Here is a 16,750-nt window from a genome sequence, read left to right as displayed (position 1 = left end):
ACTACTGCACATTCACCCAGTGTATATACTATATGTCTGTATATGTATGTATGTATGTATGTATGTATATATATATATATACATACATACATACGTACGTATATATATATATAATATATATATATATATATAATATATATATATATATATATATATATATATATATATAATATATGTTCTTCCTCTACACCCCCCCCCCCCCAATTTTTGCACATGTCGAGGAGCGTGTCAGCCTACATTTCACTGTGTGTTATACTTGTATAACTATGCATGTGACAAATAAAGAACCTTGAACCTTGAACCTTGAACCAAATCCATTAGCACTGTTGTTGCAGTTGCACATCCTGTTTTTGCTCTGCAGCCTCAGTAAACTTGAAGTAGCTAACTATGAACCAGTCCTCCATCTGCTGGAGGTTCCTCAAGATCTCCAGACCAACAAGGACCAACACTAGCAAGATAGTGAAACTGGATGACAGACTCACTGGAGAAGCAGCAGGATGAGGACTAGGGCTGCTCAATTAATCGAATTTTAATCACGATTACGATCTGGCCTTTCAGCGATCATTAAAAATGACTGAGCCGATTATTGGCCCCTCCCTCGTGCTTTACTCTCGCGCTGCTCCGTGTGGCAAATCGAGCGCACCTCTCTGCATTTCGAACACGTGTCACAACAATTAAGAGCAGCGGTCTCCAACCTTTTTTGCGCCATGGACCGGTTTATGCCCGACAATATTTTCATGGACCGGCCTTTAAGGTGTCGCGGATAAATACAACAAAATAAAACTAGTACCAGTACCGAAAAAAAATTAAATTTATTCATAACACACATGAAAAGACCCAGGAAAACCGAGTTAACGATCAAAACGATAACAAAATAACGCTGAAAACCGATAAAAACCCTGAAAACTATACATTTCACACCTGAGCCCCAACTCTCGCGGCCCCGTACCAAACGACTCACGGACCGGTACCGGTCCAAGGCCCGGGGGTTGGGGACCGCTGATTAAGAGGACCCGAGGGAAGCTCAGAAAGCTAAGCAGAAGTTATTTGGAGAGGAGAGTGACTGCCGTTGGTTGAAAAGAGAGTTAAAAAAAATTTCAGTGGTGTGGAAACATTATGGGTTCGCGGAGTCAGACGTGGATCAAGTAGACAGTGTGTAAACTTTGCTACAGTGTCGTAGCTGCACCACAGAGCAACACTGCAAAGTTCACTAAACATAGATGTTTACATTTTTCATTTATTTTTTATATTGCAAACATTTGCACTGTTATCAGTATTTGCACACTATTTTATATTATTTTTTGACAATCTTTAAAGTCATTATTCAATACATTGTTATTGTTAAATAAATATCGTCAAATAATCGAGATCTCAATTTCAGTGAAAATAATCGTGATTATCATTTTTGCCATAATCGAGCAGCCCTAATGAGGACTGCCACAAAAGTAGTAATTCATGAGACAGGAAGGGCTTTCGTTAGCTGGTTATCAGGTTAGCAGATTTTTAAAAAACTGGATACCCTTAATAGCACCCTGATAGCCACAATCTTTGTCTTCTCCTGGCATTAAATCAGGGATCTTTTGCTTATTATGCAAATGTATAATGTCTATATTATGAAGCCAATAAAAATCAGATATACTTATGTGAGGCAGATCAATCAAGCTAGGTTTATGAGTGGGAAATGACCGGTCTGTGTTCTTGAAAAATGCAACACATAAAGGACTACAAAAACAACATAAGTTATGGAAATTTCAGGTTTCAATCAGTTTACAGAAAACAAAGAAATAAAGTTATGTTCCACCAACTGTCACAAAATCCTTTAAGCTATTTAGCTTCACCAAGATTGGTCTAAGCCATCTATCAATAGACAAACAAGAATATCATCCATTATATCATTATACTGTAACATTAATACCAAAACTTCCATTACTCTGTCTTACCATCATGAGTTCCCTTTGGAAGGACTTCCTCTCCTTATTCTCCATATTGGTGCATTCCTCTTTGAGTTTCTCCAGAACTGATGCCACCTTCTCTGGTTCATTGTCCAACTCAGTCCGACAAAAATAATTCAATGGCAAATTCCCATATCCAAGTGCGTCCACAAATGCCCTCCAGCTACCAACGTTCTCCATTAAAATCGTCCTCACAGTCGCATAAATATAAGTAAGAAATTTGCAAGGCTTCAGGATCTGCTCCAGCAGCATTGTGGTCGTTAAGTCCGGTCCACACCAATAAATGGGCTTGACCTTACCCAGAACCAAAACGTTTTTGGCGTGGACAAGCCCCACCTTCCCCTGATAGTATCCAATGTACCATTCTTTGGTCCGCAGCTGCCCTCGTAGTTTGATTTTCTCCTCACTGAGCAAGGCAATAACATCCCCCTTCTTGTACTCCAACAAATAGGTACTTTTGTGCTGTCTGATAACTGTTTTTATCAGTTTCCCAAATTTCAGGTTTGTAATGCACCGCTCCTGAAATTTGGGGTATTTTGAGGTGACAGCTAAAGGTGAGAGGACAATCTTATCCACCTCTTTCTTTTTCAAGAACCTCCTCTGGCCTGTAATCCTTGCGCCTGTCTTTGGTGGTGGCTGTGGGGTTTGGACGCAGAACTGAGTCAGGATACAATCGAGGGCATCTTTGACTTGGACCCTGAGAGTAAAGTCTGAGATGCTGCTGGGGTTGTGCGATGTGATCATGTACAGGAGTCTGCTCACTTTCCCCAGTTTTACCTGAAATCCACGAATCATGCCAGCGCCCTCACTTGCCTTTACCTGGTAGTTGGACATGTTGGAGTACAAACCAACCTTGAGGTCCTGAGGGTATCCCAAAACAAACTGGTGCTTCCCCCACAGCTGGAGGGCCACTGGCGGAGTTGAGCTAGACTGCCGGCCGACTTCATTTACCAGCAAGGTTTTAGGAGCACAGTCATGCCCAAACATGGCCACAACTGTCTTGAAGGATGGGTGAATGTGCTTGGGTCCATATACACCCAAAGTTACCTTCTTCTGCACGTGGTCCCAAACAGTTGTATTGTGGCTGAGGTACTGTGACTGAACCACAACAGCCACGTATATGCAGGGCTCGAGACTATCCAGCTGTACCTGCACTGTATCCTTGTATATGTAAGCATTAGGGATTGGTGTATAAGGCCCTTCTTTAAAATCACTACGAACACAAACCACTTCAGCAGTGTGACAGCTCTCTCTCTTCACAGTTACTGATACCTTCATCTCCAGCGTGATGAAAGACTTGGTCTCCATGTTGCTGAGCTTGAGTTCCACCACAGGGCTTATGGTAGAGCAGTGATCATTATTTAGTTCCAGAGGAGGGTCTAGTAAGGCTTTCAAGGAGATCTGCTGGTGGTCTCCATGGCTAACGTGTCCCTCTGGAATGTGCACGCTTATGTGGGTGTCTGGAAGCTGAACAACCCCTCCATTACAGTCCAACCTGCACACTATGTTGGTCTCCACCGGCTGTGTCTGCCCCCATCCTGGACTCTGACCCAGAGAGTCAAGGTCATGGCAAGACCTGGCTAGTTTTCTGTGGTTTAGCCATGCAGTCCTGAAGTCCTCCCTGCTCTGAAACTGCTCCGGTGACGGAGCCTTAAGGCCCGTGAAGAATCCAGAAGAAGGTAAGGTTGCATTTGATTGTGCTTGTAGCACGGACAGTTCAGACAGACTGTGGGAACGCTTACTCCTGAAAAATGGATTATCCCTGTGGAGGTTAGGTGTAATCTCTTGGATGGGGCTGATAGGGTTAGTACTATTAAAATTATAGCTGTGAAACCCATTGTTCACGATTGTACTAGTACTAAAGGTGGAGCATGTCGATGGTGATGCCAGAGCATCAAAGAAATTGAGATCTGCTGAGTGTCTCACATCTGCCTCTTTGCAGTTTTGATCTAAGGGACAGATAAAGGGGTTTGCAGAAAAGTGGCTGTTGTTGTAAATTGGAGAGGGCCTTAGGCTCACTGCTGTCCACTCTCCGAGACCTCCAGATTCCTTTAGTCCATCCTCATACCCCTCCCCAGCACTGTCAATCATCCCACTGTCGCTCAGTGAAGAGTTCCTGAAGCTGACCGGCTGGACATATGCGGCTGGGATGTATCCCATTTCTGTGTTGTTGTGGGCATACCACCATTCTCCCCCTGATGTGTCCAGCACATACAGACGATCACCTTTGGAGAATTTGAGAGTGGTAAAGCTGCTCGGGCAATAATCCTTTATGGCAACAACTTCCTGTGCAGCTCCATAGGAGGCTGAAGTGTCCAGCCTTAAGGCACTCGGAGAAGGCACTGAAAAGGAAAAGAGATTACATGGTAGTTGTCCTGATTGCAAAGAGTTTTGTAAATGATTTGGCCCTACTTTAGGTAAGTGCACTTAATCACTGTGCTGTAGTTAACAGTGCTTGTCTCATAATCAGAGACAGATATAATGAACCAGTTGAGCTAATTAGGTAGTCGTACTTTGGATCTCCCTGAGAGACTTGTATCCAAATGGGTCAGTGGTTCAGTAAAAACAGATCATAAGATAGCCACAGTACCCACAGAACAACCAAAAGCTTGTCTCTAATAATCTGAATCCAACTATATTTTCTCAGGTGTGTATGATCAGATGAAGCGCATAATTTACTGCATAATTTACTATATTTAGATCACCTCATTAGCGTATATGGAGCATGTAAACAAAGCTGTAATGAGATGAAACCAGTGAAGTGAAAGAACTCGGAAATGAATAAGCCTATTTTTAGCTGAATAATTTAACTGCAAAAAGATGAAAAGCATAAAAATTAAAACAAATTATTTAAGTTCCAGATTTCAAGTGAAATTTAATGAAACGTTTTTTTAAACGAATCATGGGTTTGGACCTCAAAGGGCCACAAACGCGTTGCAACTGCACAAAAGTGGCGTGGCTGCAGTTGGACACTGACCTTTGACATCGCTGAGACTGGCCCCGGACACCCCTTCACTGAGGTCGATGAGCGTCCCCTCAGACTTACATCGAGGCAGGATGTGGTTGTTGTTAGTCACTCTGATGATCCGATGGGCAGCCATGGCCGGTACTTAAAAAAAAAAGTTGGCTCATCGGCAGCTTTTCAACTGAAAGGGAAACAAACATAAAGGATTTAGGGACTGGATGGGAGCACCCAGCCAATTATAAACATTCAAGAACACTCACTTAGGCATTCAAGCAAATCTGGTGCAACTTCCAGAAGCAATGCTAATTTTCTACATCAGTAGCATAGTCAAAGGTCAAAGCTGCAGGAGCAGAAAATAAGGCTGGCAAAGAAATGAGCCCCAGCATGAACACGGAGTGTTTTTCTGAATCAATGCAAAGAGCAAGTGTGTTGAAGTCGGGGAGAAACAGAGATGTGATTCATGAGAACAATTGAAAAGCAATAAAGAAATAAATCCACAACAGATTTAAGTTCTGAGTCACAGTGGCAGTGAGGAAGGTCAGGAACATATTGTAAAGAACAAGGGAACCTCACTTTTATTTCTTCGCAGGAATAACAGAGTGTAGAAAACTCTTTGCATGCTATACCACCTCTATCGCTTCCAAATCCTCAAAACTTTGCAACATGAAACAGTAGATATTTCTAAAAAGCGAGTCAAACTACAAAAAGAACACACAAATCCAAAGACAAAGAGTATTTAGATATCCTTTATGTGATAGCTGATTGCTCAAAACCATGGATGTAAAAACCTTTTCCAACCCAGATTTAAATCTAGACCCTTTACAAGACACAAACAGATGGCGCAACATTTTGAATAAACACTGCAAACTTATTGTCCCCTTAGCAACTAACTCAACAGGCTCACTGACTAGCTTGGAGATATGTTTCCCCTGCCCATCTTTATTAAATGAAATGAGACACAATCCTCAAAAGCTAAGAAGGAAACAACAAGGTTTCAGAGTTGGAGCTGTTCCAGCGATCATCATGCGGAATGGGAGGTGTTTGGACAATAACATGGATGAGCTCAGTGAGCTGGTAAAAGAGGAAACTGCCACAATCCTAGCTTTACGCCTAGTACAATGGATGCTGCTTTCAAACAATGGCCTGTCAAAGGGTTAATTGCTATAAAGGATCTTTATATTGACAATCATTTTGCCTCTTTTGCTCAGCTTCAGACAAAGTACAATCTCCCTACAAGTCATTTTTTTCGGTACTTACAAATTAGGAATTATGTCAAGCAAGCATTCTCAAATTTAGATACCATCCCCATACAGCATGTCTTTTACAATATAATGAACGAACCTCCCACCTCGAAACACTTAATTTCTCGGCTTGTTAACCTTTTTTCTTCGGCAGCCCCCTCTTGCCATATTAAAGAGGCTTGGACAAGGGACACTGGTTTGGTTATCTCTGACGATCTATGGGCTGAAGTGTTAAGTCGGATAAAACTATGCTCTGTTAACGCCCGGCTTCAGTTAATTCAATTTAAGGTTGTCCATAGACTGCACTATTCCAAAACCAAATTGAACAAGATTTTTCCTAACGTTTCCCCCAAATGTGATAAATGTAAACTTGTGGACGGTACTCTTGGCCATCTCTTTTGGTCCTGTTCTACGCTTACAGCCTTTTGGACTAGTATTTTTAGTTTCTATAGCACTGTTTATGATAGGCAACTGTATCCTGACTGTCTTATGGTGATCCTGGGCTGCTCCGGCGACTCCTTGGCACTTCCCTTTGCTGTTCAACAGGCCCTCATGTTTGGTATGGTGATTGCCAAACGTCTGATTCTGGGGGAGTGGAAATCTGCCTCCCCTCCCTGCTTCAAGAGGTGGCTCGAGGAGATGGTCTCCTGTCTATACCTGGAAGAAATTCGGTTCTCTACGTCTGATTCCATGGAGAAGTTCAGGAAGATATGGGGGCCCTTTATAGACCACATTAAGAAGGACAGTCCACGCCCTGGGTCCTGACCATGTTGTTTTAACTGCTTTCATTCTGAGCTGTTGCCCATAACTGTTATTGCATGATTGTTATCAGCTCCTCCTAGCGATCTTTGGATTTGATCTTGTGGATTGGACTCACTAGATTGTGAGTTGTTTGACATGTATACCAGTTGCTTTGTTTGCTTCTCTGCTGTTTTTAATAAGTGCTGGCCGTGTACCCTGTTGTGTGGTTTGTTGCTCTGTTTTTTTTTTTTTTTTTTTTGTTTGGGGTTTTTTTGGTTGTTATTGTCTTTATTGTCTGTGTTCTTCTGTCCCGCTGTTTGTGAATGTGTAAAAAATTTTGAAACTTGCATAAATAAATACATAAAAAAAAAAAAAAAAAAGAGGAAACTTAGTGTGGACTGACTGAAGTGCTTCATGAAGCGTTGTAGTGTTGTAACACATTCATTTAACAGAGAGTTAAATACATTTAAAGAAATAAGGAGTCTCTTAAAAATAACACACACACACACACACAAAAAGAACAAGTAATCTAAAAAACTGAAATGGTGTAATGCACATTTATACAATTGAAATGACTATAGAGAATACTAATACCAAGTGTGCATGTGTATAATTTCATCTGGAGTCCTTTAGACGTAGGATTTACGGAAAAAATTAAATCGATCTGTTACTGTATATCAGGAGTCTTGCTGACCGGTCATACAGCCACAATCAAAAGAATGAGATCAATGATACTTCACAGATATAAGTGGCAATATTAGCTTCCTTCGAGCTTTCCCTCAGAGATACGGTGAGGAGCTCAACCGTTTGAGGGGGCTCAGAGTAGAGTCCTTACTCCAATACACTAAAAAGTGTATTGGAGTCGGTTTGAGTATCTGACTAAATGAATCCTGAGTGCTTCCTGAGTTGAGGTGAGCCCTTGGCCAGCTTGGGATTGCCTCAATTCCCCTTCAGAAGAACTAAAGGAGGCCAGGGAGAGGAAAGGCTGGGCCTCTTTGCTTAGACAGCTACCCACGTGACCTGGACATCGATAAGTGGTAGAATATGGATGGAAGAGTTTCACAACTAGCTAGTACTCAGCGTCCAAGAAACTGTAGTCATCACACTAGCCAGAAACTACAGCTTATGTTGTGTGAGTGGGCTAAAGGTAGTGGTTGAGTTTTTCTACACCAAACTAATGCAGCTTCAGGTCCATATTCACATTGTAATCCAACATTACAAAACCTCTGATTAAATCGATGCGACCCCCCGCGACCTTTAAATGCATAAGCGGTACAGAATGGATGGATGGATGATAACAAAACAAAATTGTAAACTGAAGGGTCTGTTATGTACTGGTGGCATCATTTAGTATTGAGAATGTCTAAAATATTCAATATTCAATATTCAATATTCAATCCTGTTCTGAGACAAAACCACAAAAATGCAGAAAAACTACAAAGACTGATTTAATTATCAAATATTTGGACAGTTCTGTTCACATACTTCAGGACATGTAGCATTTTTGAACATACACATACAGAAATGTAAAAAATTGCAGGCCAATCTCAGAGGCTGTTTGCACACAGTGCTTATTTTATATCTCAGACCATATCAAGCAAGTTACCAATTTTCTTGTCAGAAATGAGCTGTGATTAAATTTGAAAAACACACACAGGCAACAGAGGACTATAATCTGATTAGAGGGGCGGCAAGAAATTGTTTTGCAGCAAAAACGTCCCACGAGACTTTATTATTCCGGCAGGACGTGGCGAGCGGCGACAGTGGGGACATTTGCATTTGCACACTAATGATGCCATTTTAATCTGATTAAAGCAACACAGACTGCAGGAGGCGCCATGAAAATGCCTTTCACTGATTGTCATTATTAGAGCTGTAATGTGTGCAGGTGGATTTCCATGCAGCTCATTTTCATAAAGTAATGCTTTGCAGCTTTCACGCACAACTAAAGGCAACACAGCAAATTAGCTGCAGTATTATTAGTAGCTACCGACATGCATTATTGAGAGTACACCAGCTTTTTGTTTCCTCTGAGCAGCTGCTCAACCAAAAAGACTATTGGAAGAGTTTCCTGAGAGGGCTCAATACTAGTTTTGGAGGACAAAATTGTTGGTTTAAAACATAAAGCTTCTTCTAAAAACTGTCTTCCCTCTCATCACACAGCATCAAAGCTTGCAAACTGAAAGAAAACCAAAAGCAAAGCATCAAAAACTGAGCTTCATCTGGGTTGGAGGTTAATCCTCAGTGTAAAATTGTGATATTCACAACTTCAGTGTATCTGTGCACACTGAGTACTTTGTCTAAGGTCCCTACTCCTTTTGAAATTATTGTATTTTCAACTATGTGAAAATCTCAGCTCTCTTTGAACATGTCTGGCATTGACGATTATTGTTACATGCCGTTATTGTATAACCTTCCACTGAGGAAGTATTCAGATGAAGCTGAGGTGGATTTGATGGACTCATCAGGGGCTTGTTCGACTAAATCAACCTACAGCCATTGTTCACCTGTCAGAAACATGGCTGTGTGTCAGTTTTTCGCTGAACACTGCTGACTAAGCAGTAATTTGATAGCAGGAAGCATCAGAATTAAGAGAATGAGTCAGAATTCAGAATATTATTCTAAGCAAAGAGGGGTGTTTTCAGCCTCAGATTATGACTAGTTTCTAAATCAGGGACTGTGAGGCGCTCTAAAGCACAAGGGGGGAACCAGCCATGATAAGGATCTCCCAAATGGTGTGCTTTGAGCCAAATACAGCTGTGTCAGAGTGTCCTGCCTCAACCAATTTTGATATAACACTGCAAAAAAAGGCAAGGAATCAACCAGTTTCTAGTATTTTAAAAATCCTTTCTAGGGGAAGTCCAGCTAAACCCAGACTGTTTGCAGTTACAGCATGGTAGGATTTATTAAAGTGTGACACATCAATGGTGCTGATTGACAGTGAGGAGTAATGAACACTTCTGTGGAGTAAACCACGACTAACCACCAGTGCACAAGTCCCACCACCTAAAGCAAGGAGAAAAACTGGTAGCAGATGGCGATGCAACCTCTGTCTCGTGACATCAGCAGCTCTCAGACCATGGAGGAAGTCGCCAAACAAGCTGAAAAGGCACTTGCAAAGTAAAAATCCCCGTGTGGAAAAATGTATTTTAAAGAGCGCTAGATCCCACTCCAGAGGCAGATATGCCATTTGTGAACAGTGTGAAAGTGTTGGATAAGGTGGTGGAGGCAAGGTAAATGCTAGTAGACTGGCGACAAGGCGTCTTGCTGGATCCAGATCTGGCAAAAGGGCAGTCAAAGATGCCTTCATAAGAGAACAGAAGATCCAGGCTCAAAAGCAGAGGTGACAGAGGTTTTACAGGTGCGGCTCCTAATGTTTTGAACAACCTACCTTTTTCACATAGGATCTGCCCAGACTCTCAATCATCAAACATCACACACAATTGTAATGGAAAACGACTGAAACCAAGTCGAGTTGAGCCGAACTGAATAGGTTCCAGTGAAAAAGAGGCTCCAGTATTCTCCCTGAAACCTGATCTGATCTGAGGATATTTTGTGCAGATATGAATACAAGCAAGTGTTGAAATTGTGAAAATGGGCCTTAGGCACAAAAAAGTTTTAAAAACTCTGCACTAAGGCAGAAAAGCAAAACTATAACAAGAAGAAGACTGCCTAGTAATCTCAGAGGATAAAAAAGCATCTCTAGCCTGATTCTCAGGAGAGAAAACAAAGCTAAACTCTTGGGGTGGGCTAAGACATGCCAGCATTTCACTGGGAATAAGGGACAAAAATCCAATTGAATACTAGAGTACAGTATAAACTGATGAAACCAAGTCAGTGATTAGTGCCAGTAAGAAGGATGAATGTAAGGAGAGGAACGAGCGAACAAAAGATATTGCAGTGTAGGGTTGGGTGATTTCAATAGTCTGATTGTCCTATTGTATTCTTTGAGGCTGCCAATACCCACCATGGTTTCTGAAGGTGGTGATGGAGGGAGGGGGTGCATATTGTCTCCTATCTATCTGGGCAGTAGCATATTGAGCAGCAGGGCTTCTTGCATCCTCGCCACTGTCAAGGTTGAAATGTTCTCTGGTTATTCTTTTTGTGCTCAGCTCTACTACAGTGGCTCAAACACTAGGTACTCTACCTTAATGAACAATCATTTTATCTCCATTAAAGCTGAAAAAAACCCCAAAACTTCCTCTAGTCTTTTGGTTCATGCATGTGTTTATTATCCTTGAGTTTTTCAGCTGCTCCGTTGCAAACCTGCTGATATTTTCACATCTGCCTCTCTGGAGATTAAACAAAACTGCAGCGGAGGTGGACTCTCAGATGTGGGGTGTGCAGGGAAGAGAAAGTGGGGGAATTGCTTAATGGCTGCAAATGTTCACCTGGAAGCTCCCGCTGAAAGCCGGTCAAACTCCTTTGAGGTGACATTTAATTTTCCTGAGCGTGCGGCTCATCGATAAAACCCCTCCTTCCTGTTCAAAAATGAGCACTCAGCGAGCCGGCTCGGCTGCTATCAATAACAAGCCAGCAGACAAAAATACCGTGTCCTCTCTTTGATATAATGCCACGACAATCAGTGCTAAATGCAGCGGGAGGTGAGGATGGCTCTGACAGATACAGGTGAGGGAGGGGGAGTTCACTGCAGGAGGTTCAGCTCTGAGAAAAATGGAGTGCTAGAAGCTCAAACTTTTGTCAGGGAAGAAAAACCCCCATCTAGGATCTGATGAGGAAAATGACACAAGTCATTAAAAGGACAAGAGAGAAACAAGCTTGTTTGATCGCCTCTGAGAACCGAGGAGATACAGAAATAATAACTCCAACTACAGAGAGCAAAATGATCTCTCCCACTTGTGTCTACTTCATGTTTGCAGATAAATTTCCAATTCAGAGGCAGTGAAAATGCCAAAATAGCATCTTTTAGAGGCTTTGCAGTGAGCTGCCGGCGCGCTTCTTGGCCAGCCTTTGCATTGCATTCACATGCGAGTTGTCAAAATGTTTACGAGTTATCCACACATTTCGGTCAGGCTGATGGAGCGCAGGAGCAGCGAGCACATCGGGGAGTCGAAAGTTTAATTAGCCGAGAGTGGGCCGGTCCTAATCCCCGTGGATGAATGTAACTGTAATGACTATTTCCAGCAGCCATATGCTCATGGAGACTTTATCATTTTTCCATCATGGCTGTTTCTGATGGGCAGCACACATCTGCTGGCAGGAAGACAAAGCCTTAAACTTAACCTACAATATCTATTGTAGGCAGCAATGTCAGATCAAAGCAGGACTAAAAGTCTCCTAAATCATGATCAAGCACCCCAAAGTAAGCTCCTCACTTCCTCTTGTGCTGTAATTCTCGGAGATCAGTTTAGTAAGATGAAATAAAAACACCTTTATAGGCTTGTTAGCTAAATCTTCAAACAGTAAACATGAGATAAAACCTCCACATTCCATTAATGTGAAAAATAAACACCTCTTTCGGCAAAAGAGTGAAGCTGGAGCCATCAAAAAGCCAGTCTGATTCGACTTTAAGCTCCACTAAATGTCAGCTCTTTCATCTGTTCTGCAGGAAACTGAGAACAGGCTCTCGGGTTTAATTCAGTGCCAACCTCGAGACGCAAACACATTAGGTCGAGTTGAGTCAAGTGGCGACCAGGCCTGCCCGAGGCGATGCAGCTTTGCCCCCAGCATGCACCAGGGGACGTGTGTTTACACCTGCGATGTGGTCGAAATGAAGCAAGAACTCCGGGGCAAAGATGTCCTTGGAAGTTTGCATGCTGCCAAATGAAATTAAAAATGAATGAGGATAACGGTCACCACTAATTAGTGGTTTCACCTTCTCTTTCAGTTGGTTTGATTGGGCAGGAGTTTAATGACTGGTCTCTGTGGGCCACCGTAGATGTTTCTAGGAGCCTGAAAGGACAGGGAATTAAACCGCCCCCAAAAATGCTGATCGTAAAGACTGTATAAAGTGAAGCCAATGTGGAAGTGAATCACACTTGCAAGGCATCCATTTATTTTCTGTTTTTACTGATTCTGATTCTATTACTGGGAATAATTAAGATACTCTGGATGCTGAGTTGTTGACCCACCAGTGTAAGTGGAAATGTCCCTGTCAGTCCATTTACAGTAATGCCTCGATCCTGCATATATATATATATATATATATATATATATGCAACTAATTGCGTATTTAAACTGTTTACTTTTTATGGTATGTCTGTGATTTTTCTACCTACCTACCTACCCATTTATCAATCTGTCGACCAACCTACCTACCTATATGCAAACCTATCTGTATGTTCATCTGTCTACCTAGCTGCCTAGTTACCTGTTTATCACTCTTTCTGCATACCTACCTGCCTATCCATCTGACTATCTACCCACCTATCGGTCTATCAGCCTGTCTGCCAAACAGTCTTCTTACCTACCTGTCCATCTACCTGAGTCACTTCTAACCACCTGTTTAAGAGTAGGATTATCTTGTAATTTAACCACATTTTAAATAATCAAATTTTTCCAAACATGACAATGCTAAATCTACCCCTAACCCTAGATGGATCAGGGGGCATCCACACAGGAAAAGAAGTCAATGATCTTCAGCAACCTTAAGCCAAGTGGGCGGATCCCAATGTAAGCTTTTCTGAACTTCAAGGCGAGTGATTGAACTACCAATGAGACCGAAGGCTACAGTTGATTGTTATATCACGGTGTGCTAAATACATTAAAGGGATCTTTTATTTATCTAAATTAATCTTCTCTTAGCTTAAAATGAGCCAGCACAACATCAATGATCAAATTAAAGGCTCAACTCTTTATTGAAAAATCTCCAAATAATATGATGACGAGGCAAATAAAGGAGTATTATGGGCAACCATAATACTGGGACTTCTTCTGTTTTGTAGAAAACATTTAAAACGTCTTTTCTTTAAGTCTGCACACAGAGAAGCACCACGTTCCGCCGACCTGCTCATTTCTGCCCCGCAGAAATAAAGTAATAAATAAAAAAGCCTTCCTCTTGGCATGTGGTCAAGTACATTAGTCTGCAGAAATGCTCTGCCCTGAAATGCCGCCGTTCATCACCGGAGAAATTCATCCGTAAAATATTACAATCGCCACTCTCTCGCCCCCTTGGGATGAATTTCCAGGTACACGAGGCCCGCTAAGTGCTCAGTTTTAGTGTCACTTCCTCCTCCGCGCTGAAGGAGGTTCTTCAGCAAACGGCTGTTTAAGAAGAAGTGGCACTTTGCACACGTCAACCGGTCAGCTTCGGGGCGGCAAATCGCTTAAATTTGTGTTTTGATTGCTATAACTCACTTCTGATGTCTCGATTTCCAGCAGGAAAACAGCCAAGCGGTGCTTTACAAAGCATTAAGAGTTGAGTGATGGGGGAAAGTTATTATTCAGGGAAAATGCAAAAGGAGCTAATGGTGACATTAGCAGCATTTATAATTCCATGAAAGGAGTTTAGCCCATTTTAAAGTGATAATAGAGGATGTGCTAATGTGACAGAGCTCCATTTTTAAAAGGAAGGAGATAATGAGAATATAATTGGTTGCTTTTGGACTTTTTTCCCCTCACCAACCCGAAGAGCTTCAGGTGTAAAAACGTGATTATCTAACTTCAAGGCAGCAAACCGTTCCACGAGGTCATGATGACCAATTTGCAGACTATAAAAACTAAGTATGCCATGTTTTTTGGTGTGGGAAGCATGAACGTGATGTCAGTTTGATTGTGATTGGTTCGTGTGGCAAGGTGTGTTAACTGAGATTCAGTGGAGGAGGCTGGGAAGAGGAGGAAAATGAGAGGGAGGAAAAGACAGGAAATAATGAAGGAAAGGGAAAGGACAGAGGAGGAGGATACAAAGGGGGAGTGAAGGTTTATAAGACAGAGGTGAATAAACGGACAAAAGAGGATAGGGAGGAGAAGAGAAAGAGGACTTGAGGGAGTAAAGACATGGATGAAGAGTAGGCAGTCAAAATCAAGTGGGAGAAGAGAGCAGGGAAAAAGGATGCAGCAGGGCTGGGAAGGAACAGGAGGGGGGAGAGTACCAGAGGGAAAAGAAAGGAGGGAAAGGGAGAATGCAGCAAGAGAAGAGTCAGGAAAAAAGTGCAAAAGGAGGAAGATGTGTCAGGAGGATGCTGAGGCAAAAAGAGAGGAGGAGGACAAGCAGATGAAGAGGAATAGGTGAAAACAGGACAAAAGGTCTCTTGCAGAAGTGTTTAACATGGAAAACACTCCTGTTAAACCTTGAAGCTGAGAGGGAGAGGATTTTGAGCTTATCAGATGACCTTACTTGCAGGGCTAAAGAGGTGCTGGAAAGGGCCGTGCACGCGCATAACAGCGTGTGCACGCGTGACAATAAGCTCTAATTGCCAAATTGCCATTTCCAGTCACTTTTTACTGTGCTGCCTTTTGAACCACCGCTTTAAAGACAGTATATAAAATAACAAGACAAAAAGGTCACGAAGGAAAACATGAAAATGTTGGGGGAAATAAAATAACAATATACACATACACCATTAAAACAACTTATCAGAGAAAATGCTATTAAATATTAGTAAAACACTATAGAAAGTCATTATGGGGTATAAATGTAAGTAAAAAGTCAGTGTGAAGCAGCGCAACTGAATAAATATATATAACGTGTATCATGTGTGAGTAAAGCCGAATTTGTCTCCATGCACAGTTCTGCTGAGGTAACCACTAAACTGAGCGGTTAAGTACTTTGAAACAGAGTCAGAGGCTGTAATTTTAAAATTTGTTGTAATGTGAACTGACCTCCCAGCTGGCTGGAATTCCCGTGCGCTCAGAGAACGGTCCGAGTGAAGGTGAAGAGTGGAGCTGATGGAGAGCCGCGCGACGCTTCTTCTTCTGCTTTCCCCCCTTTTTTCCAGCGACATTTGCCTTAAAAAAAACAATTTTTTGTTTTTATAAACGGTAAATTAGTGAGAAGAAAAAGTAAGAGCTTGTTTCTAGTCCGAGAAGTTTTTAACGATTACAGACGTGCTGAAAACCCTTGAAGCGTCCGTCTCTGCTCCGCTCTGCCGGAGGACTGGAGACAGCCGCTGAAGAGGAGCGGTGACGTCAGGACGAGGGGCGGGGCCATAACACATGCACATACATGCGCACATTGGATGGTTACACTAAAGTAATCTATTACTTTACTGAAGCAGTCTTATGAAAATTGTTTTCGTCTGATTTGTCACATATTCAAACAGAAATGTAAAGTTCACAACTAAAATGAAATTAAAAATGGAATAAAAAATACAAGGTAAAAGTTTGAAACAAAAATTAGAATAGAATAGAATAGAATTCAACTTTATTGTCATTGCACATGCACAGGTACAGGGCAACGAAATGCAGTTTGCATCCATCCAGAAGTGCTTTAGTGATATAGATATATTACAATATATATTAGCAATAATATAGATATGTGAGTATATTACAGAAATGGGTCTATTATGGTATGTTATAATGTACACGGTATGAAGTATGTTGTGAATATTCTATAACTACAAGTATGTACAGGCTGTAGTGAGTACAAGCTATGTACAGGATATGAACAGGATATAAATATGAAAAACTATACAGAATATGAAATAAATAACTTTACAGAATCTGAGATATACAGCTATACAGAAATGGGAACTGTGCAAGTTGTAAACAGTTGTAGGATTAAAGATTATCGAATGTACAGAATGATTATTTACAGAGCTATACAGTAGTGCAGTTAAGATAAGTGAGGGTGTAGATAGTTTCTACAGAGGCTATATAAAGTGCTAGTGGTTGTGAGTGGTGGTTCAGTCCATGTTATTATTGTGTGTTTGAGGGTACAGTTGTCCATTGTG

The 16,750-nt window shown here is 41.7% G+C and overlaps 1 protein-coding gene across 1 annotated transcript in view; it reads right to left on the bottom strand.

Annotated features, from left to right (window-relative positions):
• sh3bp4a (SH3-domain binding protein 4a) overlaps positions 1-15,958 on the bottom strand; it is a 42,984-nt gene extending 27,026 nt beyond the window's left edge. Inside the window, exons 1-3 of the mRNA XM_040051603.1 lie at positions 15,681-15,958; positions 4,930-5,098; positions 1,941-4,294 (exon numbers count right to left, since the gene is read on the bottom strand). Coding sequence (XP_039907537.1) covers positions 1,941-4,294; positions 4,930-5,053 — 2,478 coding nt within the window. The 5' untranslated portion in view covers positions 5,054-5,098; positions 15,681-15,958. The remainder of the gene's footprint in view (positions 1-1,940; positions 4,295-4,929; positions 5,099-15,680) is intronic.
• Positions 15,959-16,750: the final 792 nt, after the last annotated feature.

This window comes from Simochromis diagramma, unplaced genomic scaffold, assembly GCF_900408965.1.
Source record: "Simochromis diagramma unplaced genomic scaffold, fSimDia1.1 OVJJ01000107.1, whole genome shotgun sequence".
Classification (NCBI taxonomy): domain Eukaryota; kingdom Metazoa; phylum Chordata; class Actinopteri; order Cichliformes; family Cichlidae; genus Simochromis; species Simochromis diagramma.
This window is presented reverse-complemented; position numbering and strand designations above follow the sequence as displayed.